This window comes from Ischnura elegans, chromosome 6 (genome assembly GCF_921293095.1).
Source record: "Ischnura elegans chromosome 6, ioIscEleg1.1, whole genome shotgun sequence".
NCBI lineage: Eukaryota > Metazoa > Arthropoda > Insecta > Odonata > Coenagrionidae > Ischnura > Ischnura elegans.
The window spans coordinates 62,216,683-62,243,302 of record NC_060251.1 but is presented as its reverse complement, the minus strand read 5'-3'; the positions used below and the strand labels follow the sequence as shown (position 1 = coordinate 62,243,302).

Genomic DNA, 26,620 nt, shown 5'->3' with positions numbered 1-26,620 from the left:
CTCTGAGAGAGAGGCCTTGAAGTTGAAAGTAGTTGCAAAATAAGTTTCTATGGAAATTTCGGCATAAGTATTGCGTAAATTTTCAGCTAAAGGTATTTTTCATCACTTTTTACCATATGCTCACTCGTGATTTATAGTATTTGTGGTAATCATCTTGGTATCTCACTGACGTAAATCCCCTTCGCTTGTAGGTCAACTCTCACGGTATTGTACTCTAGCATTAAGGTGTTTTTCTTTCAATTATTGGGTGATTTCAGTTTTATTTGCTTAAATTTTAATCATTGTTTCATATGTAGTGATTAAGTTGTGTGAATCAGGTGCGCTGAGTGTGTTTGTGGTATCTCTTACCTTGCGTGATTTTCCTGGTAGACGTGATACATGCGTATTAATTAAGCTCAAATATTGAATATTAATTCACGTGGTCGCCTGATACACGCATTATATGTTACTGAAATTTTCCGTAAAACTTAACCTTTTTCTTCTGTGTTTGTGAATCATATTGATCGTGGGCTTATTTAATACGTGCACAGATGTCGGGTGCCACACACAAGCATCGCTACAAGAATCCAGCTTTGGATTCCCAGGAGTTGAGACGTAGAAGAGAGGAGGAAGGAGTGCAGTTAAGAAAACAGAAAAGGGAGCAGCAACTCTTTAAACGTAGAAATGTACATGTACCAGAAATTCTCAAGGATGAAGAAACTTCTGGATCAATGCAGGTGTGTGATGAACTTCTCCGCTGATTACGCCTGCTTGACTTTTAAATCGTGTTGTAATGGTTTTATATGTTGTATTTGCAGGAAGACCATAGCCAACCATTGCTCCAAAGTGGTATAACGCCGGATATGGTTGAGGCCCTGTACAGTGATGATGTGGACGAGCAGTTAGTTGCCACTCAAAAGTTCCGGAAACTTCTTTCTCGAGAACCAAATCCTCCAATTGACGAAGTCATCCAAACTGGAATTGTTCCTAGAATTGTTCAATTTTTAAATAATGATCAGCATTGTACCCTCCAGGTGATTATTCCTCCCAAGGGATGCGTGGCTGTCTCATGGGAACAACTTTGTTTACTTGTGCACCTTATGTTGATTTATCTATGATGGCACAGAAGGTCGCTTTGTTCTGATCATTAACGTTATTTTCCATGATTTTTGATTACGATCCAGCGGATAAGGCATTTATCCTCATAAAAAAATTCTATTTCCTCCTTGTTGCCCTCAGCGCACGTCTTAATGTTCCACTTAACATCAATACAGTTATAATGAAACGTTATTGGGATAAAATACTTGATAATGCTGGTGGAATAGCTTATCATTAAGACTTAATTGAGCGTGGCATATGATCAAACTAGTTTTGAAAGTAGAAATTATTGGTGCTTTAGATCGATTATGAATTTTAATGGCAGCTTGGGAATTATTATGATCCTTCCGACTTAAATTTTTGTCCTCTTGCTGTTTTTAATGTTATTATATTGTTATGTATTGTCTCTTATGTCCTAGTTTGAAGCTGCTTGGGCTCTAACAAACATTGCATCTGGAACTTCAGTGCAAACACGTATGGTCATTGAAGGTGGTGCAGTTCCAATTTTTGTCAAGCTTCTAGAATCAAGGCATGAAGATGTACAAGAGCAGGCTGTGTGGGCTTTAGGAAATATTGCTGGGGATTCACCAGAATGTCGTGACCATGTTTTGGATCAAGGAATATTAGTACCCCTACTTCAGTAAGTACATTATGAGAGAGTTGTAATACTAGGCAGCCCATTTTAATTGGGAGGGATTATGATACATCGTGTTACCACTCAACATGTTGTAATGCTGAGCAGACAATGGGATATGCTCTTATTTGATTCAGGCATTTGTGCACATCCTATCCTGACAATTTATTTGTAGAAATGTACATAACTTGGAGAAGGTAATGTACAATAACTCTTACGGGTTAATGTACCCTGTAAACAGACCTTGAGGAGAGTGAAAAAGTTAGACACAGTAGCAGTTAGTCTCTGTGTGAATATTGTGTGGAGTGCAAGGAAACCTCCCATGATATAAAGAGCATCATAATAGGGTAGTTTTCTACATCAAAGAAAACAAAAGGCATTGATTGCAATTCGTTACGCACCTTTAGTGTATTCATAATATACAAAGTATTTGGTTTTAGAAATCCCAGTTTAGACGAATGGCAATGGTCAATTTTATCCTCATTTGAAAAAGGCCAGATTGGCGCCCATGTGATGCCACTCCACGTGACGTCACAGGGACCTAGTTTCTATAAGAGTAGATAGGAGTTTTACATCGTCTGAGGTTACCAATGCATGCCTGAGGCACAGAGCTCACGGGGAGACATGTCTTAATAATCACCTATTAAAACTGGCTAAGGTCGGAAAGTTTTCCTTGTTTGTTAAGCTATTAATAATCCTTATTTAAGCCAAGAGCTACCAGCTAGCATGGTACTCAGCTACCTGCTAGCATCCTACGTCGTATCAGCGCTCAGAGCCTCGCCCCAAGGTCACCTCACTTGCGGCAGCGGGAACCAGAACGACGTCACACGGGAGTTTTCCCGGCATTCATACTTACCTGTCGCATTTTTGTGCGCTTGAAAATTTTCACTTTTCATTTAATTGCAAAAAATAGATATCGTCATTTAAAAATCTAAAAGCGTGAAATGCGTACTCCAGGAGTAATAATCTTTCCATTTAGGCAATAAAAAATAATAGGAAACCACCCTATTGTCATTTAAGGTACAGAAATAGCTACCTAGTCAATATTATTACTCTTGTTACTTGTCTCACCTTTTTAGTTTTAGAAAGAGCAAAAAGATGTTAAGAATTCCACTGATCTCTCTGAATATCTCTGTAAAACTACCTGAGGTATGAGTTTGAAAAATTATGTGGAATGTACTGCAGTAGAGTCTTAAATAAATGGCTATGGAGTACGAATTTTTAGTCCCTGGAATTATGCATGAATTAATTATTCATGAATTTTTGCTCCAACCTGGAATTTCAAATGTTGTAATTTAAATTAAGTTCACATAAATTTTTGCCAGTTCAACACATATTTTTTAGCCTAAAATGTGTTAGTTGTAATTTTAAGTGCAGCAGCAAAGTAGAAATTTTGCAGCCGCATCAAAACAAGGAATGTCAGACAAGACAATAGAATAGAAATGTCTAGCACTCTTGACACTGGTATGATTGAAAAACAGGAAATATAGAATTCCAGATTATGCCAACGTCTACTTATGAGGTGTAAGCAGCTTCTTGGCTGCATTGAATAAATTTAAATTTTAGATACAATGTGTGATAACTACTTTCAGCCATCGCGTGAGCGCGTATCTTTCCTTTCATTCTTGTGTCCTTGTCCAATTCTTCTGTTGTGAGGGGGATTGGGTTGGTGTGGTGGCTAGAGTGTTGGCTTCCCATACCGTGGCCTCGGGTTCAAATCCCGGTGGTGGTAGAGAATTTTCAGATACTGCCCGATCCCTGCTTGAATGTCGTGTGGAGAACCTTTCAAGCGCAACACTCCATCCCTCGGACGGGACGTAAAGCCGTGGTCCCCTTGGTGCCTTTCGTTAGGAGCAGGCTATTGCGGATGCCGGGTTTCTCTCCACCCTTCCTTACATACCCTTCCCTCATGGTGGAAATAACCTAAGCTGTCGGTCGCCTCCTCCAAATACCATACCACTTCTGTTCAGGGGCGCCGACTTATAAAAAATATTGGGGGGGGCCCATGTCGGGGGTCTTACCCCAAGAAGAGGTTAAATTCAAAGTGAGTCGCAGCACCGTAGCACTATCATAATTCACACCACTTGTTTTCAGTTAACCTGCTTACTACCTTAAAATTATTTATTTTAACACATTATTGAATGTATTTTAAAATGTATCTTTCGTCAAACGTGGGAAAATATCAATATATTTTTGTGATTTCACAAAGCATAATATTACTTAATTATTTTCTTGAATTATTGAGGGGGCTCCGCCCCCCCTAACGAATCTTTGAGGGGGCTCGGGACCCCTCAGGCCCCATGGAGTCGGCGCCACTGCTTCTGTTGTGAGTGGTGAGCTGCCCCAGTGCCATCTATTCGTTACTCTTGTGGGCAAAAGCAAAGGGAGTTTCCTGTGTATAAACCTCCGCCAAAATCATGGTAAATCCAAGAATCCTGGTTGGGCAACTGGTAGAGCACCTGACCAGCAGTCGGGAGAGGTTCTGGGTTCGAGTCCCAGTCAGGCTGCATTTTTACCCTCTGATTTCTGGCTTTTTCCATCCGCCACAGCACTGTTGTCCACGTTCTTTTTCAACCATATATCCTATCCTTTTCTTTCCCACCCTATGAATTTATTTGTATGTTTGCACTTAAGGTTTCATATGAATTAATGAAGTAATATTATTTAAAAGTATTGATGTAATTTTGGGTGTTTTAAAATTCTTATCCATCACACTAATCACATAAGGTTAACCTGGAATTTTGTAAAAATTTCCCTGGAAAACCAGGAATTATGCATGAAATTTTCTTTCTCCTTAGCTCAATGTTTCAACCCAAATGTTGGTATTGGCAGGTGACTGTTGAGGTCCAAATTAGCATTTTGGTGTGCCTTGTATGTTATTTTTCAGTATTTATTGGATAATAAATAAACTTATCTCATGTTCCTGTGTGGGTAAGAAAATCTAAGGTGCTATTACATTTTCTTACTGGTATGGAAACCTGAGAAAAGTTTGTTTGATAAAAGTTATTTGATGCCAGAGACCATTTAGTTCATGATAAATTGCCATTACAAAACCCATGAAATGACTAGTCAAATTATATAATTTTTTAATGGAAAACTCATGTTTTATTTTATTTGTGAACATGACTATCTTCTAAGTCATTATTATAATAAATTTCCTTGAAAATCGCTCTTTTAAATGTGGTTCAAGTTTTTAATACTTTTAACATTTGATCTCATTGTGCTTCAAATTTCTGTGTAAAAACCAAAAATTGCATTAATAATATCACCGCAGATTTGCGAGCTGAGAATTGCCAAAATTTCCTTTGATTTTTACCTTAAATAGTGGTTGAATATTGACATATATGCTTTTTTATTCCTCCTTACAGACTCCTAGGTAAATCATCACGGCTGTCAATGACTCGGAATGCTGTATGGGCACTATCTAATTTATGTCGAGGAAAGAATCCTGCGCCTAATTTTGCAAAAGTTAGCCCATGCCTTCCAGTTTTATCCCGTCTTCTTTTCCATGGTGACGCGGATGTTTTGGCTGATGCATGTTGGGCCTTGTCATACCTTTCGGATGGAACTAATGATAAGATTCAGGCTGTTATAGATGCAGGTGTTTGTCGTAGACTTGTTGAACTCCTCATGTAAGTATTGCTACTTTTTAAAATTTAATTTTTGTTATTCCATATCCCAAGTATGGGTTTTTGGATTTCAAAATTGTTTTTTTTTCAATAGGTTGCAAATGGGTTTTCCTTACTCAAACTAGATTTTCATAGTTTTTTCCTCACTCCTTCCCTCACCTGGGAACCACCTAATAACCTAATCCTAAGAACCACCACAACATTTCAAGCATTCCTTTAAATGATGTGGTGGTTCTTAAGATGGTGCTTTGAGTAGATCGATGTTGTAATGTTATTTTGGTGTGTTTACATATATGTTTTATTGTTTGGAATATGTTTGATGTAGTGTGCTAGGATGTGACTTTGGCAAGTGTTTGGGCTATTCCTGTTAAATAAAATTAGCAGTCAGGAAGTGGAAGATTTTGAAGGAGATTGCTTTTGTTGTTTCTTATATGCACATTGAAGGTTATTTTATTAGTATTGTTTTCCTGCATTCTTTGAAAACCTGAAATTAATTATAAAATTGACAGTAACTTAAAAATTAGAATGTGTAAAATGTAAATTTGATCATGCAAAAGGGAATTAGAAAAAGAGCAGCCCTCGCACATGAATTTGAAGGTATACATACATTCTTTTTAGTGTTTTTCTCATGGAGTCACCAGGATTATGCGTATTGTCATGCTTATTTTCAATGATAAGTTATTGTAAAATATCATTATAGAATTGAACCAAACAAATGTGACAACCTTCATGGAAGACCCAACCATTGTCAATGGATTGAAATTGAATCACAGATGATCTGTGCTGTGTATTTGAAATTTGAATAATTAATAACTTCGTGTCATCGAATATCAAACAGTGTAAAAAGCTCAATATTCAAGGTATTCGGTGATTCGAAATTCGAACGTCCCATCCCTAATTTAGAGTGAAAGGTTATGAATGGAAAACTAAGACGTTCATTATGAGAGGTTTTTCTGCTTTCAATGAGTATTGGAAAGTCTCGGTACTGGGGCCATGGCTTCAAAATGGAAATTTTCAAAAATATTATAATTAGGAGTTTTGCTACGTAGAAGATCTACTGTTAATGTCACTCTTAACACTACTCTTTGATGTTGGCCTTAAAATGGATAAAAACTTGTTCAGTTGTGATTTTCATCATGGAGATATTTCAGAAAGTACCCATTGCATTTGAGTTTAATATTTGTCCTTTTATACATTATGGATTTCATGCATTAGCATTACAATACAGTAAAAATTGATGTAACTGAGAAGAAAAATTATGTTCATGCATTGGACTCATATATTTTTTAATGCTATATTTTTGATATGAATTCACTGTCACAAATTTCATTCTCGTCTTTCCTTAATGCAGGCATCCTCAGCACTCAGTGGTGTCAGCTGCTTTGCGAGCTGTTGGAAATATAGTTACTGGTGATGATGTTCAAACACAAGTAATTCTCAACTGCACGGCTTTGCCATGCCTTGTCCACCTGCTCACGTCATCTTCAGAGTCAGTGAGGAAAGAGGCATGTTGGACCATATCAAATATTACAGCAGGGAATAGGCAACAAATTCAGGTAATTATTTTATTAAAATGACTCAATTCAAGTATGTGATAATAATTTAATATTTCTGAACAGAAAATGATTTTCTCTGTCTCTATCAACAGGCTGTTATAGATGCAAACATTTTCCCTGTCTTAATTGATGTACTCTTAAAAGCAGAATTTAAAACAAGGAAGGAATCTGCATGGGCCATAACTAATGCTACATCTGGAGGATCTGCAGATCAAATTCGCTACTTAGTTCAACTGGTAAATAATTTCATGGATTTTTTAATCGAATGATTAATGGAAATTGTTGATGTGGAGCACCCCATTCTTTTCTCATGTTGTTTGCTCTAAGTTTTTATTCTGAATTATTTTTTTACTGAATTTTGTCTATCAGTATCATTTTTCATTTATCAAGGTCATCACTTAGATTGTGCTTCTGTACTTGAAAATTTACTGAAATATGCGAGAACTGGATTTACTCTGATTAACCTTTCAAAATTTACTCAAACGGACATAGAAATGGAAAAGGATTCCCCTCAAAATTTCTTATTGCATGTCATGAGGGGATAACATACGTCCTTTACTAATCCCTTGTAAGGTTTTACTATTATTTTCCACTTCTAACTTAACAAATAATTTTATTACACCTTATGAACAAGTTTTATAATTTGAAACTCAGGGCCAAAAAAACACATCCACACGCCATGATTATTACAATCCAACTCCCTCTCTTTGCCGTTCACAACCATCACCGTCCACCATCACTTGCCTCATTGTTCCTCTCCCACCAATTGTCATATCAACATTCTCCGACTCAACTCAAATAAAACTCGAAATTAATTGTTACACCCTCTATGTCATACAGTGTGCATGTTTTTATTTTTTACTTAAAATTCAATATTAGGTTATTTTACCTCCCACTAATCCCTACTTAAATTAATTGCAATTAGTGGAAAATAATCTGTTCAAATGAGCATTATTTCTTGACTAGTGGAAGAAATAAGAAGGCAATAATTACCTTTTGATTTGGTGGGTTAAATGGGAGTAAATAACTTATTCAGAAATTTTAATGGAGTAAACAACATGTGCCTTTCCTACGATTTGAACATGAGTCCCTGTTGCTCTACCGTATCAGTATCAAGGAAACCTTGAATGTCTGGCATCATTAACTACCTTATGCTCTACTGTCAATAAATATCTCTTGGGGAAAAAGTTTTCTTGGTTGTGTGAGTGGCAGATTAACTTGAGCAATTTAGGGGGCCTTGGTTTGAATCCTGGTCATCTGCGGTTATCTCCTTTAATGATGAATAATTTTTGTTGCAAATGCATTCATATTTTTAAAAATATATTACTATTATAACAGTTATTTCCAGGAGTACAGGATACCGTCAATCCTGTAGATAAGTTTCCTTGAGTTTCAGTACCTAATCTCGCAAAATGTGGTGAGAATGAGTCAGTTATTCCAAACTTTTTCTGGAATGTTGAAGAAATGAGAAGTTCCCAGGTGTAATGAAGTGACTCAGTGGAATTTATTTGGGGTCAAAAATACTTTCTTTTGTCAGGGGCAAACTGACAAGTTAATTTTGCTATGTTGAGGCACAAGATATTGCTTTTGACTACTCAAATATTTTTTTATTTTTTAACAGGGTTGCATTCCTCCCCTTTGTGGTCTCCTAACAGTTGTAGACACCAAGATAGTTCAAGTGGCTCTTAATGGCTTGGAAAATATCTTGAGGTTAGGTGATCAAGATGCCAAAAGTCAGGCTGGAGTTAATCCTTATGCAGTTATAATTGAAGAATGCTACGGTAAGTTATTAGTTCTGTAAGAGATTGTTGTTACTTTGTGGATGTACGAATGTATAATTTTCTGTTGTGTACCAATGCACCTCTTAGGACTGAATTTTTGAAACTCAGATGAGAATGAAGTTTTGTCAGTTTAATGCACTCAACGCATAAATATTAACAATTAGTAAAGTTCTTATTGTTTCCATTATCAGATAGAGGATGATAGATGCATTTTATTCATTTTATTGATACTTATTCTCGCATGATTAATAGTGGGACCATATTCTAGGTTATTTACTAATTCATAAAAGTCTGGCCTTGAACATAAGAAGTTAAACCAACTATTGTATCATTTGAAACAGCGATAAAAAATAAAAATTTTCCCTTCTTTAACTGATCATCTCATGAAATTTTTTAGTACCAGTTAACATTAGGTAACATTAACGTAATCAGATTTAAACCCACGAGATCCACTGCATCCTTACAATTACATAAATACTAGAACAGCCATTTTAAAAGTGAGTCATCCACTCCGAACAAAAAATGTCATGGTGGACGGTATTGAAAGTCTTGGAAAAATTACATAAATTGAATCTACTTTTTTCTGCTGTTTTATTGCACTTGAAAGAAACTTATTGTAAAGAAGTAGATTTGTAACAGTGGAACAACCATGCATAAATCTCTGTTGTTCTTTAACAATGAGCCCTAGATATCTATCAGTTAAGTGTTTAAAGTCTGCATACCATAGGGTGGTTCATGAGCCCGCGAGCTAACTGAGTCGCAAGCGCCAGGGGAAGAAAGGACCAACTCAGGTAGCTGGCAGGCCTTTGTGCCACCCTACAGTATACAGGCTATAGCCACTGTTATATCTAACAACTTCGAAAGCCTTCTAATTACAGTTATAGAATGATAATTTTTTACATCCAGATATGTATCGTAATGCAATCTATAATCTCAGAGTTCTGGATAATGACCTTGTGAATGTTTGGAAGTATGTACGAATTCTTCGATACAAGAAAGTAAAATCTTTCTCATCAGTATTACAATCAAAGTTAACATCATTAAAGACTTGATTACAGTTAATTTCCTCTCTGGATTCAACTACACTAGACTCTCGTAAATACAAACAATGTTAATATGAAGTTCTCGTCTTTAAAAAGTAAATCGTTGGTCCCAGTGAAAAGGCTTACCCAATCTATAGAAAAATAGAAAAAAAAGAAATGTTATTACGAAAATACGAACCACAGTCCTGGTCCTGGCTGTTATAAAATGAACTTTATTACAGTGGAAACGTGTTAAAGCGAGTACGGGCTATTGCGAGACCCCTGCCATTATGAGAGATAGCCGGAGCACAGTCAATTGACCTTATGATTAGCTTGTAAAAAAATCCATTTTTTCGGGGCCGTTGGTGTTGGCACTCCCCATAGCGAGAGTTTCCATCACCAGAAAACCTTTACCAAGTGTCCCTAATCTCTGTAATTGCTGGCAATCTATTAGAAATGAAGTTGATTCTCAAATTCATGAGGTAAATCGCCGTTCAATAAATAAGTAGTTTTTCGGTGAAAATACTTTGGCATTAGCATTCGCAAATTTTCGAACTTCTTTTGTTCCTCGGGTGGCTGTAAGCAGTCGACAGCATACCTGCACATCCGTGAGTTGCGTGAATAGAGAGCATTTGAAGGTAGACACCATGCTCAAAAAATGCCAAACACGTGTAAGCGAGAAAATGAAAATAATGGAGCAATACGAGAGTGGCGTAATTAATTTATCTTACTATTTTTTTTTCACAATTAAAAAAAGAACATAGCACCTGTGGAATGTAGAACAGGAAGAGTGAGAAGGGACTTTGTTCGGGTGGTTTTGCCCACTTCAATCTTTAGGAATTACTGAGAAAGGGGCTATGCTTAAGGCTATAGCAGTGTATTTCAGTAATAGATTGAGAATCAAGAACTTCAAGTGTTCGGAAGGTTGGTTATACTAATTTGAAGCACGAAAGCTCTATCTCCCTTCATAATTGCTGGTGATGCCTGCGGTGTAAACCGGTAGCCATTGAAGAAAGAACTCTGTTCCTAGCAGAATATTGTAAAAAGTATTCACCGTGTGATATAACGCAGACGAAACCGAACTCTTTTACAACCTACTCCCCAAGAAAACTCTTGCTCTAAGGGTGTTTCTTGCAATGATGTTTCTAGATGCAGGTAATGCCCTATTAGCGATGACATACGTGAAAAGCTGATGCTTGCACTTTTAGTTAATTTAATTTTAAAAATTCTGCATTCTTTTTCATGTTTTACAATCATAATTGAGAATGCTAAATCAATAAATTCATACTTGTAAGTTTTGTTGGCCTTAGGGTCCATCAGAGGTGTATGCTTTCTCATTTATTTGTTGCATATCTTACGTATGCGTGTTATATTAGTCGCAGTTTCTTTCAGTTTGCTTTTGTTTTACTTAAGTGGCATCATAATCTGCATTATATTTTCGTGAAATAATATCAAGTTAATTTCTTTTCTTATATTAGCAATTTAAATTCATATCATTTTAATTGCAGTGCTGTGTATGCACTCCAATGTATTCTTTCAATGATGTCGCGGGCTTAACACTCAAAATGGAAAATTTTTTAAACATAGGCAATTTTAACTACCGCATAAGCGCGTTTAAGAGGCGCATACGTTTAAGAGATGCACCCCTATTTTGAGCATCGGAGCCTTCGACCGGTGAAGGGGAGGAGGGGGAGGAAGACAAGAAGTTTGTGTAAGAGGCATCCTCATTTTCGGCTGCAATTTCTGGGAAAAAGGTGCGCCTCTTACATGCGCATATACGGTACATCATTAAGCATGTTTAGCGGACATTTTAGTGTAGATAATGAAGATATTACGTTGAATGATGGAAAACGTCTTCCGAGGCAGAATCGTTCTACCACTGTTCACCTTTTTCGTCTGCTAGAAATAAATGTGATACCTTATTTCACTTAACTTCAAAATGCAAAATGTACAGGAACATAAACTTTCATCAATGGAAATATTTGAGGCATTAAATAACCACAATACTCTTTTTATCAGCTATAGTTTGAATTTTCAGTAGAAAATATCAAAATGATGGATTGATCGCATAAATGCACAACGTACATTGAAAAATGGCTTCGTCGGTTGTGCACTGGGATAATGTTGACAAAGCAATGCTTTGCATGATTCTTATTTAGCACGGCGCTAATAAATTGAATGGCTAGTGTGTTATTTAGGTTAGGAAATTTAGTGGTACAGAAAAAACATTGTCTTTCGTATGGAATTGTGCTTACCACGTTGCGTATGGATGGCGAGAATTCTCGTCATTTAGGCACATCTACTTAAACAATTTTAATGCATAATATAGATTTTTGGTTGTACATTTTCAGTTGTTGTTCATCGCTTATAATGAATGGGCGTATTGTTATGCTTGATAAGGTAAAGTTATATTTTAAACATTAGCTTTCTAACCATGTTTATATCAAAGGCAGTTCGCCCAAATTGGCACATATTTTCAATCTTAGCTCCTCTACCTAGGTACGATGTTCCTCTGTATTTAAGAACTGTGGCACGCAACGTGTTAAGTTTATCAGATAGAAATGTCTCCGTCGCTGCACCAATCCTGTGCCTATATACCGTATAAGCACGTGTAAGAGGCGCACCTTTTTCCCAGAAATTACAGCCGAAACTGAGGGTGTGCCTCTTACACAAACTTCTTGTCTTCCTCCCCCCCTTCCCTTCACCGGTCGCAAGTCCAAGGGGAACTGAGTGGCCTTGGTTTTCAGCGTGAGTCAGTCATCTGAAACCCTGGGTCAAAAACAAGCGGTAGGCAGGGGAGTTTCTCTCTTAGTGACATATTTTTAAAATGCTCCTGTTTGATTTTCTTGTAAGCATCCCGTCGGTACCCCAGAGGTGAGCATGGAAAAGATCACGCGGGGTTTTCGCTCCAGAGGGCTCGCTAAATTTACTTCCACGAGTGGGCAACCCGCGGCATTTATACTGCATATAGTAATCGCTTATCAAACGCAGAGAAACGCGTAGTTTTGAAGGACATACCTTAATGGTCAACATCTGTCTTGCCGAGCAATTTCCATTACGCCGAGGATCTGATTTTTCAAAAATCATCTTCAGATGGTAATATGAGGATCATTGCAACTGAAAATTAAAATGGTGTCAAAACCTCTGCTTTAAAAAATTCGAATGAGTGTGTTCATTGTTGGACTTAATGGTGGATAGAAGAAATCGGAAATGCTTACAAGTGAAGAGCGCTGAAGGAGAGGTCGAGGGGAAGGAGCGCGCTCCCTCCCCTCCGTATTTCAAGCTACGAGGCTATGAGCGAAGGAGCAAGGGAAGAACACGTCCGATCTGGCATGTGACGTTGTTGCCTTCAAAGAGAAGAGTCGAAGGTGCAGCAATGTGATATACGCAGTTTGCATTGCCTGAAGTTTCCAGTCCGTCTTGTCTTGTTTGAATGTGCTTATGCTATGCTTGTTTCTTCCGAAATCGTGCTGTTTGGACTAAGTTGAATATTAGTAGCCTTGTTTTAACTATAAATCTTTGTGTCAATCAATTTGAGCTTAAAAAACTTAAATGCTGTCAGATATACGTCGCATTAGGTCTCATTCTTTTTAGAACCTTGTGCGTGTCATACAATTGCTGAAAGATATTGAGATATCTTCGAGCTCATCAGGTGACTCACCTAGCATTTTGCCTCCAGAAACTAGGAGAATTGAACCTGGTAGACCAAAAAAGGTCAGTTGGTGAGATAGGATAGGGATGAAACACGTTTCAATTGTTCCTCTGTAACTTGATATTTTCCTATTTTCCTGTGGGGTCTCGGAGAGGAAAAAAAATGGCAGAGGCATTGGCTGATGGAGTGCCAAGTGTGGTTCCATTAAATTTACGACATGGTTATTATCCTATGGCACTGAGATTGCCCCCATTGTTGTCCAATCTCTTGGGAAGGTTCATGCTATGTACCTGTCGTGTTTTGCCTTTAAAATTTCCACGGCTGCAATTCTATTGCAACACTCCTGCGAGAGCTTTTAAACAAAATTGTTCATGAGTAGGACAAGCATCGTAGAGCAACGGCATATGCGAAGAGAGGATCGGAACTCTTTCTACTCCCTCCTATGCCACTATTAGATTAGATTAGATTAGATTACTTTATGCGGTGGGGGATCAGCTCCCAGGGCACTTAGACCTATAGGTCCATTGTGCTAACCACCGATAATGGATCATCCATAGAGGCCAATGTCCTTAACGAAGGACAAAAGGTCCCCAATGGGAAGATCTCTTACTTCCTTGGGCTCTATAAAAGGTGAGCCCAGGTGTCTATATCGAGTCCTCATGATTGCGGGACACTCGCATATTAGATGAGTTGTTGTTTCTTCTTCCATCTCACACCATCTACACCTATCTGAGTCTGTTATCCCCAGCAGGTGCATATGTCTCATTACGTGATAGTGACCCGTAAGCAGGCCTACTACCGTCCGCACTTGACTTCTGTTCATAAGAAGAAGTCTTCTCTCGAGTCTAGGAGAGATCTCTCCTATAAGGGTTTTTGCCTGACGTAAACCCGGTGTTTCCCGCCAGATCTTTAGGTGTTGGGTTGCTCCCCACACTTTAATTGCAGCCATCCTAATTGATGGGGCAACTGGCACAATTGGTTCTGGGCCAATTGGATTCTGTTCAGCGCCGGCCTTTGCCAGTTCATCTGCCTTCTCGTTTCCGGTGATACCTGAATGTCCCGGTACCCAGAAAAGTTCTATTTTGCAGCGGCTGCTCAGAATATTGAGAGCCTTGTAGCATTCAGCCAATAGTTTAGATCTGCACCAAGGTGAGTTCAGGGCTTTTAGAGCAGCCTGACTGTCAGTGCATATATGGATTGGTCTCTTGTAGAGACCTGTCTCCTCAATAGCGTGCACACAGGTTAGGATAGCAAAAATGCCACTGTTACCGCCGCAGTTATCAAAATTTCCTCTTTCAATTAGTATTAGAAGAGGAAATTTCTATAACTGTCGAAATTCCAGGCATACGTCTGCAACACCGCACGATAGGATAAAAAATGCCACAATTTTTTTTTTCTTTATAGCTTCGATGCTCAAAATAGGGGTGCGCCTCTTACACACGCTTATACGGTGAGTGTTGACAATGGGTTTATTGGCTGTTATTTGCTCCACCTCTGGTAGAGTGACAATTCACTATAGCGAGAGTTTATTTGAGCTCCGTGGGGTCTCGTTTTATCGAGGTTGCACTGTACGAAGTTCTATTGATAAACAACAGCATTTAGGTGGATAAACATCGTGCTATGTCATAATCATTGTGCTATGTTTGAGTTCTCCTCATGCACTGGGTCCAAGAGCAACAATTATGCTTCTTTCTTCTGTAGGAGGTACTTCAGTATCCACACAACAACATGTAATAACCTTCATTCCTGTGGAACCATGGTGCCCCTCTCATTATTGATCGTAAATTGGCCATATGAAAAGTCCTCTTCTGGCGAAAATTCGACTTTCAGAGATACAAACATTAGAAAAATTGAGCGTGCCCAAAATTTCAAATTTAGCCCCTATGGAGTTGGCCGATGCAATGAGATATGCCGAAGGGTAACGTGCTCTTGGGGCAGTCTGAACAAAGTATCAATTAAATCCATTGTGAAGTCAGGAACTGTTCAGCGTTTCGCCCATTCTTCCTTCCTGCAGACAGTGCCATTTATTCGGCTCCATACACATTGTAGGCTAGGTCAGTCCGTCACGATCGTGAGTTATCGTGATATTGTAATTCAGTGTTGCATTCTGCAAGGTAACCACACTTTTCAATGTCTTGCATAGGTTTATCAACTTGCGGATGAGGTCGCGGAACGCATCTTGTTCACATGTTGAGAATGTACTGTATTAGTGCTTAATTTAATCTCATACATTGTGCACAGGACTCTGAAGCTATTCCGAAGCATGACTATAAGTACGAGAGAATGAAGAGACAAGTAATTTTGGCTAGGTTTTTTTTGCAATGATTCCTAAAAGAAGCGTTCTTACGAAGTTCGTGATAATGAACCTCTGGTTTTTTGGTTCCGTGAACTTCATAGTAACAAGAGTTTACTTTATGAGATCATAGTCAGCATTATCAAAATGTAAAGAATCTGTAGATTGATACAATTCACCGCTGTGATTAATCACCAATTTGAAGAATTCCGCTACATCCAGCTGAATATTGGTGGTGTGTAGCCGACAGAAAAGGAGGGAGTAGGGGAAAGTAAAATTCCTTGAGAAGCAGAAGTGGTCTCACTAACTTTGTCCTAAAATTTTTGAAAGTGGCAGTAAATATGAGGGATATGGTGACCTCCTTTCTTTTTCCGTGTAGTTAAGAGCATTAATGGCTCAAAACATAAATAACACTCTTGGCCTTAATCAGAGGACATTTGCCAAGAGAATTGTTGGGTAAATTAGACCAGAGAATCCCAAATATTAATTTTTAAAATGATTGTCAAGTTCATAAAGTGCTGGATTCTTAATTGGTAGGACTGAGTTTGATACTCATGCAAAGATGAAGATGATCTAGGTAACATCCTTATGTTACGTCTGATTTTATGTGATGATTTTTGTGCTTAGTTTCTGTACTCTCTTACCTTCTTTATTTATTAGTTAATGGCAATGTCTCCATATTTTTAGAATTCAATCCTAACATTTTAGTCAGTGAAGGGCCTACTGTGAATTTTGGTCTTCAAAATATTCATTTTTTTGACATTTCATGTATTTATTTATTTATTAATATTAAGCTGCTGTATTAATACTTTATAATTTGTAAGTCATATTTTTCCCTCATATATGGGTTTCTTTCTCCAGGTCTAGACAAGATTGAATTCCTTCAGTCCCACGAGAATATAGAAATTTATCAGAAAGCTTTTGATATCATTGAGCAATATTTTGGCACTGAGGAAGACGATTCTCGAGTGGCTCCATCTGTGGACTGTGATGGCCAACAATATCAATTCAATGCTGATCAGAGTGTCCCCATGGGTGGATTTCAATTTTGAAGTACAGTCAATTTGCCTGCTTCCAAATATCCCAGTTATCTGTTTCTTCTGAATCTGTCCATCTTCAGTCCTGCTACTATCCATGGTAGATCGTTGCTACGTTAAGGCCTGTACGATCTCTTGCAAGTGAGCAGCCTACTGAAATAAGCATCTCAGCATGGAGGGAATTAGAAGAATAAACAAATCATGCAAGTGACGAGGAATGAACTATAGTGCCGCTTATTTAAATGAAAATCCTACCAAGGGAAGAGTAATGGATTAAATATATAGATAGTCATTAGTTGTCAATTTTCTTTCACTTCCTTTGAAGTTAGAGGAGAGTTTCCTAGGAATATTATCGGGTTTAATGCCTAATCCTTTAAAAGGAAAAAAATTTATATTCTTTTTGGATGCGGAATGGAGTATTTGTACATCTTTCTTGCATGATTGCTTCAAATTCTGAAGGGGCATTTTCAATTTATTTGTCTGTTTTGGAACTGCACGAATGAACTATATATTTAGTTACCATTATTTGTAAGTTTTGATGCTTACGTGGAATTTCATTGATTTTGTTCAATGAAAACATTTTAATATTGTTAAAGGAGGCTTTTCTGAGAATATACAATTTTGAAAGTTTGTAGATGTCTGTGGTATGAATTCGAATGGTCTGCTGTTTCATTTCTAAAATTTTCATTTTGTGAACACCAAATCCACTGAAAAGTGCTGGTGTGGAATTGGAACTCAGTGGATCAAATGGCTATTATATTTCTATTTGTTAATCTTGAAATATTTTCATCGTATGTGAATTTTGCTGCTTCACATGTTGTTATAAATGATAGCATGAATTTGTTAATTCACAAAACTTGAATATCATTTGTTGTTTGCATTTTTCTAGGGTATAGTGCTCAAAGATTTTCAAAATGGAAAAAGGAGTATTATACATCTTTGTTTCAAGATGTATATTTTTCAATTTGACTTTGTTTTGTTTTTTCAAATCCGTAGCAATTGGATATGCTTTTCAATACAAACTTTTACTAACATGGAGGTTGGGCTATTTTGGCAGAATCCAATATACTATGAAAACCAGCCAATTACCATGAATGTATGCTTTCAGCCATTATATGGTACATGTACATCACTCAAGAGTTGGATGTATTTATATTCAAGTGTGCACTTTGACTGGCATTTGCGACTAAACATAAGAATGAGCCCTGTGTGTTATGCGAAATATGTAATTTCATACAGTTCTTCCTTTTGTGATTTTGACCAGCATTAATCACTTGAGGTCAGAATTGTAAAGGTGGCATTAAACCCCCTGTGTTTAACAACCTCATAAGCAATTTAACATGTAAGTGAACCTAATGCTAGTATCATTTTCAAAAATTGGTGAGAATAGTTATTTTCAAAGTTTTCTATGTAATACTTGGTGCCATAAAGTTTTACGTCAGGCATTGACATACTATACTGTGGCCACTGGATTAGTGCAATTTACTGCATTGCCTGTGGGTATTTTTTAGTTTATCCTATCAAGGTATAAAGTATTTACAATGATACTAGCATAGGAAACCTTGAATGTGTGTGACAGTGTTGTTACTCGACTAATATGACAAGAACACAATGAATATAAAGTGACTAAGTGACTGTGAGTTCTTTGAGACTTTGGTATGGAAAACAAGGAGAGGATGGGAGTGGCCTGTTGAATAGTTTTCTCTGATGCTGTTAAGTTTCCTGAGAGTGGCTTAGTTTGTGTCTGGACTGGGATTGCCATGACCCTCAGCCAAATCAAGGAACTGTTCTGTGTGTTAATGAAGTAGTAATATGGATCATAAATCTCTTGATTTTTTAAATCTTTATCTGCTATATTTATTCCATTATGCTTTTTCTTTTATCTATTGCTCAGCAACGGTGCTTATATATCTTTTTATTTGCAGTTTGTAAATACTCCTTGGGCAGTAGATTTATTTAAGTGCTTCAATTTTCTTTATGATTCATTTTGATATTACTCTGTAAAATGCTTCCAATCAAATGAGGTAAACTGTATGAGCTACCTCAAAGGGTCTTTTGCACACACACTTAGCTGTGGCTGATTTAAGTGTTAATTCCATGACTGTGTTTCTGCTACAAGTCATCTTGCTAAGGTTAATAATAGGTGCCTTGGTCAGTACATAACATTACTCGCAATGCTATGTACAAAGCTTGAATTGTTTCATTAAATTCAAAATCTACCTCAGAGACGGGATCCCTGATATAGGTGTCCTGTTATTTATTTTTATTCTAAATCTTATTGCAGTGGTTGTCTTTTACCTTTGGTGTAAGGCATTTCATGGCTGTCTCTGGAAATAGTTTGTATCATGTTCACGGAATAGGCTAGGAAATATGGTTATCATACACAGGCACTCCCTAAGTGAGTTCTACATTGTTTTCTGGTAGCCAATTAGACTATCTTGGATAAGTCACCTTTTTTTTTTGCTGAAGCTGAAACTATCTTTGACAGACTGACTAATGTATAAGACTGTTTTTTTAATGACTGGTGACAAGTGGTATGCATGTGTAGTTTTTCACAGCTGATATCATGCAGTATGCCACAAAGCACTCAAAAACTTTTTTTTGAAATTACTTCTTGAGATTGATCTGTGATACAATTTAAGTACCAAAGTTTTTCCTCAACTGTATGCCAAAGGGCACAGTGCTGACGGCATACTGCATTTATCAGTTTCTTGAAGACCTTGCCTTGAATCACCGGAGAAACTTGTCTTAATTTGAGTATAAATACTGTAATTTAAGTACACACTAGTCATTAAATTTGGAATTTGTATTCGGAGGTTATTGAAAAAGTTATTGTGATAGTGTCCGTTCAAATGTAATGAAAAAACATGTTTGAGTACCTCAAAAATCCTGTTGATCGAGGTTGAGCAATTGTATAATATATATATTAATAAACTGGAAGGCAAGACATAATAAATGATTCATTCACGTATTGTGGAAAATACTGTATTGGTTTATTGGCAAAATAGGATATAATTATTCAAAAGCTGGCTCTGGAAAGACTCCAACATTATTTACAAGCCGAGACAAAAGAGCATTGACTTGGTCTTCTCCTAGCAGTGTGCTCCACTTACTTGTCAGTACTTGACGAACTTCCCGGTATACATTTCTTTCAACACTAGGTACTTCAACAGTAAATATATATACAACATTAGGTATGTTAGGGTAATCAGGATCAACCATACTATGCAAGTCTTTGGCAGCAGTTGCATTTAGTTTCTCCAAATTCGTTATGATCATCTTTCTACACTTCTCTACTTGTGGAAGAAAGGTATTCAACAGATACCCTCCTTTAATTTCATCTCCTAATAATCTGGCGGTGTCTGTATCACCACATTTGTCCGGGTCATCTACAAGTTCCAGGGCTGCACGTGAAATTTCACTAGCTAGAATCAAGGTGGTACGACGAGCCTTACTGTAAGCCAACACGATCACTAGAGGTGACACATTACCGATTTCGGTAAATTGCGAAAGTTGTCCTGCGATAGTGCCCCAGGTTTCAGGAAGCTGGTTGGGGTAGTTTGTTCGCCAATTACTAATATATGAATTTATTTTACCATTCAAAAATTGGTCAGAAGAGTCAGATGACGGTAACCCATTCGAGTAACACACCCACACGGCGACTGCCAATGTTATGGTTATAAGAATCCAATCACGACATTTTAACGACCAGATTCCACGCTCCTGGCAAGAAGAAGACTGGGAGTTTACGGGCTCGGGGGTACCCAGCGTATTTTTGCCAGAAGTTAGACTGGGAGGCGTATTTTGGCCAGAAGTATAGCTGGGAGCTTCACTTTCTCCATTTTCCTGCAAGACGAAAATACCGAGTATCAAAACCATGATTATGTTACCAGCCCGGACGCGAGTTTCGAGGTTATTTCTTCTTATCCTCAATACTTGGTAACTCACAACACCAAGATAGAAGTGTAACATTCCGCTATCGATAAAGATGCAAAAAGCAATACAACAAACATTCAGCGAAATTCTGGAGAGAACTTTTGTCATGTATACATACCGGAATACGGTCAGATTCTTCTGCATTTGTACGATCATCGTCATTATCACTACTGTTACCAGCCATTTCTACGATTTATATTACTATTAATTTGGAGATAAATGCTAGTCACCACCACGCCCGCTATTGTGTCACGGAAATTTTGACCTAAATCACTATCTTTCACCTTCATTTACTAAAAGCAACCGGTTGTATCGTCACCTCGGGCTCGGGAGTGCGCTCTTGCCGCGTCTTTTTTTCTGTTTTGGCGTCATTTAAACTAATAAGTCACCTTCAACGAGCTTTTATACTGTTATATCTTGAATTAACTCTTGGAATTTGAAAATATAATATTTGAATAATATCAAAACCTCCTGAAAGCGCGAAGAGTCTTGCAAGGGAGACGGTAATTAAAATCCTACGTGGTAACATCTATATCACCATACTTCTTGGAGAGTTCCTTTGAGGACGGAGGAAGAATCAGTGGCCTAGCGAGAGGGGGACCCACCGAAATACAAAAACACCATTAGTGGCTTCATAATAAAAGAAAGCTAAATATTGAAAAATCATGAGTTAACAAAATATTTCTATGATTACTTTTTTTTTCAATTATTAAAAGTGCTAAAATTAGTTTTAAACCTTCTATGTTCTTATAGTAGGTACCCTGATTTTCAAGACTTTCCCCTGAAGCCCCCTACACCACTGGGAGGAATATACTATATAGGGGGTTCATGTTGTAGGGTTACACTCATAGGCAGGGGGCACATGCCCCCCCTCAGATGCTCAAAAGGTAGACGAGATTTTTTATGCAAATATTAATAAATTTTATATTTAATACAAAAGTTATAAATATATGTATATAAATAACTTTTATATTAAATTTAAGAGCATATATCGTAGAGTAATTGCTGCATGTTGCATTTAATCCCAAATACGAGAAGACCATTTGCCTATCGCAGACTCTATGCCCAGTCAACACAACAATTGTGGTAATAGTGGGTTGCCATTATGGCCCCAAAATGGTTTTGACCCTCGGCAGTAGTGTGGCCCGCCATAATGTGGCTAAGTGTGGATAATACACTTTCTTTATATCAATTGAATCAACCAACTTCCATTTTAATAACTTACCAACTAACCTGCATCAATAGTAACCGTAATATACTTATGTTTACAAATGTTTGGTTTGCCAATCTGTGGCATTCCTGAGACAATCCACAGTGTGGCATGTTCAGCAAGCCAAACTATGGCTTGCCGCAAGGCAACCACAGTCTGGCCATAATATGGCAATCTGTGGCTAGCCATAGCCATAGTTGCCACAGGTAAACCACAATTCGGCCAGTGTGGCCAAAACTGTTGTGCTGACTGGGTGGTGCCCCCCCAGAAAAAAATCCTGGATCCACTGATGTTGGTTATACTCACTTAATGAGACTTTATCTACCTGAGTTTTGGTTGGGGTTTGAATCCCCTTCTCTCAAAGGCCTCTTTTTGCTAGACTGAAAACATTAGGGGGCAGGAAAGGAAATTTTTTTTTTTGCTATTGCAATAGCAAAAAATTTATCTTTAATTTTAATCTCTATAGTTACAGGCTCAACTTTGTGGAAGTTCATTTCAATGAATAAAAACGTACAAACTTTGTATTAATCCACCAATTTATTTATGCGGTACGACTAGGTACCTGAGGATGACGCCGCTGCGTCAAAACTAGTCATACCGCATAAATAAATTGGTGGATTAATACAAAGTATGTACGTTTTTATTCATCTTTAATTTTATTTATTTTAATTTCATGACTATTTATAAACACTCAGAATTTATGAAATAAGAGTATGCATTGTAGAATAATGACATATTCTATTCAATGACAGTTTTAAACACAGAAAATCACTATTATAGGCAATATTTCTCTATTTCTTAACTAATTGTTTTTCAGTAAGGTAATCCAGGTTTCCATTGAAAGTATCCACTTGATTTCTTAATGCAGGACAGTCATTGCAATAGTCAAAATTATTCTATGGGTCGTTAATAATGACACACATTTTTGTCCGGGAATGAGTAAAAACTGTTTTCATAAAATTTGATTATGCATCCTCTCCACAGATTATAGTTAATAGTGAAAAATTCTTTTCCTTACATTTCTTCCCAAGTGTCATTAATACTACTAGGATACTACTTATGTATCACGATCACTTAACTAAACTATTTTTATCTCAAGTCTTTCTCTATTTAAAAATTTTTAAATGGTGATAGACAAAACTATTGGTGGAGATCTCCACAAGTTTTCTTTTAATTGAAAGGTCTAAAATTTAATTAAATTCAGGAGTTGAGAATTAATTCTCAAATTGATGTTTTCAACTTCAAAAATCCCAAAATTTTCCCGGTCCTCCCTTTGCCCTGGGGTGTTTTCCATACACCCCGGAAGGGCCCAGAAATCTCCCATAAACCCCCCATTTCAAAATACTGGCTACGCTACTGCTTATCTACCGAAACTATAAAACTTCCAAGTAGTACTACTCGATCTAATGGTTCTTGATGGTTTCGAATATCTTTATGGCTGCGAGGATTAGGAACTAAAGTAAATGGGGAGAGTGAAGAAAGGAAAAGTTTCTTGGCATGTAACTTTCCCTTCAGGATTCAGAAGGCCTCAGGCATGGCTTAGTATCTCAGAAATTCACTCCCTCAGAGACTTCTACTGTGTTAACTCAGTGAATCTGCTGGATGAGAAGGCAGATCTAACGAGGCATCATAACATATTCTGTACAGAGTTTACGAAACCAATTTCTCTCAGGCATACCTTTTAATCACAACGTCAAACTCAGTGTGGTAGCTGTTAATTTTCTAGGCCAATATAAGGGTATTATCTTCACTTCCCTCCAAATGAGAGCACTCATACATACATTGTGTTGTGCCAGGCCTGAAATACCTGTGGCCAGTGGCGCAGCGAGGGGGGGGGGAGGGGGTTTGGGGGATAAAAGCTCCCAGAGCTCAGAGAAATTTTTAAGTTTAATCCATTTTACTTAATTGGATCAGTATTACTTATAGAGTTATAGCATAGTGTTAGGATTAATCAAATGTCCCTCTGAAAACCGTGAAACTCGCCATTTTGAATGATTAATCTTAAAATTTTTCTGCAGGAGGGCCCCCACAACTCCTGCTTACCCTGGAGGGTATGCAATATCCCCATGCCCCCATGTATTAGTTGCGCCTAAAACCCCCCCTAGCCTTAATTCTTGACTGTGCCCCTGCCTGTGGCCACCCGTGACTCATGGGCTTTCTGCGACAAGTATGGGTAGCTGCGTACAACTGGCATTGTTAAGTTTGCTCCATTTCTCTCTCTTGATACCTCCTCTTCCCCATCAGTGAAGCCCTCCAACAGTGTCTGGGTTCTCATGAAAGGCACCCTCCCCTATTTGCTTTTGCTCCACACTCTCTCAGAGACTTATAATGTGTTAACTCAGTGATTCTGCTGGATGAGGATCTGAAGTCCAGCCGGCGAGAGTTGTCCGATGGAAGTTCAAAAGGAGGGGAGGAGAACCTTGCGCCAGCATGGTGTGCAGCCAATCACTGTCCCCTAAATGCACCTCACACCCTCGCCTAGCCATACGACGTTGTCACATGCATATGAAGTACTGAAATAAGCCTGAGTCACCAAAATAAGCCCTTTCTACGAATCACCAAAGCAGGGGATTCTTCCTTTAGATCCTTCACGCTCGTCGTCCCTTCTGGTTCCTTTCTTCACGGAACCCTTTTGTTTACATGTGAGGTGGGCGTTTCCCTTTCTTGCCTGGCAACCTTGCTCCCTACCCCGATTTGGACCCTTCTAAATGTCATCGGACAACTCTCAGCGGCGGAACTGTAGGAGGGGCCTTGTGATATTTTACTCTGGCCCTGGGGAAAAGGGAGCCAAGTTAAATAAAATCGAAGTCAAGTCAGCCAAAAAGACATTCTAATTTTACAGTATTAAAAAAAGATCAGCATACCAGTGGCGACTGGTGGTAATATATCCAGGGTGTGCATTAGAGAAGATGTCCGACGATGAAAAAGAGCATGAAGTTCAAATGAAGGCTGCTAAATGGCTCTGAATGCATTGACGGACTAGGATCCTGAGCTCAGGTAGTGTAGGTGGCAGCTACAATACCAGCGAGTTACCAAATATGCACTTGCGCACTGGCGATGCGTTGAGTCTGCTTCCAGCACCCAATTGAACATGGCGTGCCCCCCTGCTTACCTCATCCTGCCCGAGCACCTACAAGCGATTGCGTGGCCTGAATATGCGTCTGGCATGATGCCATGGGACCGCATACTTGTAGAGCAGTGAATTCGCCAAGGAATATAGCTGTAGTGGTTGGAGCTTCAAATCCTATTTACATGTTGACAGGATTTTTAACTGTCCCTGAACAAAATCCTGGAGGTGAGTGCGAGGATGGTATGGTTCTTGAATAAAGGTTTGTCAGAAGGGGAGGTGGAACTTCGCATTAATGGCCGGCTTTTGTAGGGAAAAAATCTTGTGGGAAAGGTTGTCATAAACCCAGAATAAGATGCGAGGGATTTTGAAATTAAGGATACTGCAAGATTTTAGTGAAAAAATAAAATGAATCATCATCAAGCAGAAAGGTAGTTGGGGTGTAGAAAACTAAGTTGTGAATCATTTATGAAAATGAAGCCATGACTATTAAACAAGTTGCTAAGATCAGACATGTACTGTAAGTCATAATATATACATTTACGCCAGCACACAAAATCACATAGGACTATTAGAGGGAGCGAACAGGATTGCATCATTCAGTCCACCAATGAAAATGATGAACAATGGAGTCGCACAATAATGGACAGTTCTTGTTGATGACACATAACAAAGACTATGGGAGTACTGTAATGAAAAAAATGTGGCCTTTTTGGTGTTAATGTCGTCACTCCCGATGTTTTCACCAGAAGACTTATAAAAAGTGTTAGCAATTTGTATTGACTAGACTTGTAAAGTTACGGAGTAAAGTGAAGGTTATAAGCTATACCACCACTGGGGCACAGCAGCTACACTATGACACCGTCTAATGGTGCTAGCAGACAAGTGTGGAGTTTTGCATGGAAATAAGTCACCCCCACTCTTGTGTTCATGACTGCTTGTTTTTCTGATAGTTGTTTCGTGCGGTTCCTAGCATTTGAGGTCAGTGGTGTCCCTTGTCAGTGATAAAGAGTCTGAGGTATGACGTGCTTATACCAGTAACTTTTTAGATATTCATAATTTACTTTTCACAAATTGTTTTTTTTTTGCAAATAAAATAAAAAATGTGATTGGAAAATCACTTTAAGATTGCCATTTTACAATTATTCCAGAAATAATTCCCCCCACATACTCTTCCTTACTAAACCACTGACTTCATAAAATTTATAAATGTAATGTGTAATATGTACATGAAAATTTGTTTTATTTGGTGTACATTACGGAAACTTTTACGATGAAACAAGAAGTGTTTCTACACCAAGTCTCTTCAACACGTTGCGTACGGATGGCGAGAATTCTCGTAATTTTTTTCCGAACGTTTCGGACAGATGACAAAGATTCTCGTCATTTAGGTGCGTCAACCTAAACAATTTTAAAGCGTACAATACATACTCGTTACTACGTTTTCAGTTGTTGTTCGCCATTCATAATGAATTGATGCATCATAACATTTGATTGGGTAAAGTTATATTCTAAACATTAGCTTTTTAACCATGTTTAAACCAAAGGCATTACGCCCTAATAGGTGCATATTTCCAATCTCAACACCTCCACCCAGAATCAGCGTACCTAGGAATTTAAATACCTCGGTACGCAACTTGTTAACAGTCATGAGCAAAGAGTAAATGTAATTTTTATGACCGAAAATGTGTAATGCAATGATAAAACTTTCCAAGAAAAACAAAAA

General features: G+C 37.9%; 2 protein-coding genes across 4 annotated transcripts; one reads left to right on the top strand and one right to left on the bottom strand.

Moving 5' to 3' along the window:
• The first annotated feature begins 3 nt into the window (after positions 1 to 3).
• LOC124160850 (importin subunit alpha-7) lies at positions 4 to 19,662 on the top strand. Of its 3 annotated transcripts, none has more exons than XM_046536941.1 (9): positions 4 to 92; positions 531 to 716; positions 798 to 1,013; positions 1,497 to 1,717; positions 5,080 to 5,343; positions 6,692 to 6,896; positions 6,989 to 7,132; positions 8,518 to 8,677; positions 16,506 to 19,662. In XM_046536941.1, the coding sequence occupies exons 2-9, from the start codon at positions 531 to 533 to the stop codon at positions 16,694 to 16,696; spliced, it is 1,587 nt and encodes a 528-aa protein (XP_046392897.1). In that variant the 5' UTR covers positions 4 to 92; the 3' UTR covers positions 16,697 to 19,662. The 3 variants fall into 3 exon arrangements, with proteins under 3 accessions (XP_046392897.1, XP_046392898.1, XP_046392899.1); XM_046536942.1 differs by lacking the exon at positions 4 to 92 and adding an exon at positions 105 to 204; XM_046536943.1 differs by lacking the exon at positions 4 to 92 and adding an exon at positions 166 to 187.
• LOC124160852 lies at positions 19,651 to 20,960 on the bottom strand. Its single transcript, XM_046536947.1, has 2 exons — positions 20,736 to 20,960; positions 19,651 to 20,527 (listed from the first exon to the last, which is right to left on the bottom strand). Exons 1-2 carry the CDS (start codon positions 20,799 to 20,801, stop codon positions 19,697 to 19,699), a joined length of 897 nt encoding a protein of 298 aa, XP_046392903.1. The 5' UTR covers positions 20,802 to 20,960; the 3' UTR covers positions 19,651 to 19,696.
• Positions 20,961 to 26,620: the final 5,660 nt, after the last annotated feature.

Bases quoted from the DNA above. Each gene is read 5' to 3' on its own strand.
- LOC124160850 (XM_046536941.1), top strand. From the start codon at position 531: ATGTCGGGTGCCACACACAAGCATCGCTACAAGAATCCAGCTTTGGAT. The intron at 717-797 runs GTGTGTGATGAA...TTGTATTTGCAG, and splicing joins AAACTTCTGGATCAATGCAG to GAAGACCATAGCCAACCATT. The intron at 7,133-8,517 runs GTAAATAATTTC...ATTTTTTAACAG, and splicing joins TTCGCTACTTAGTTCAACTG to GGTTGCATTCCTCCCCTTTG.
- LOC124160852 (XM_046536947.1), bottom strand. From the start codon at position 20,801: ATGGCTGGTAACAGTAGTGATAATGACGATGATCGTACAAATGCAGAA. The intron at 20,528-20,735 runs GTATGTATACAT...TTCGTCTTGCAG, and splicing joins AAGAATCTGACCGTATTCCG to GAAAATGGAGAAAGTGAAGC.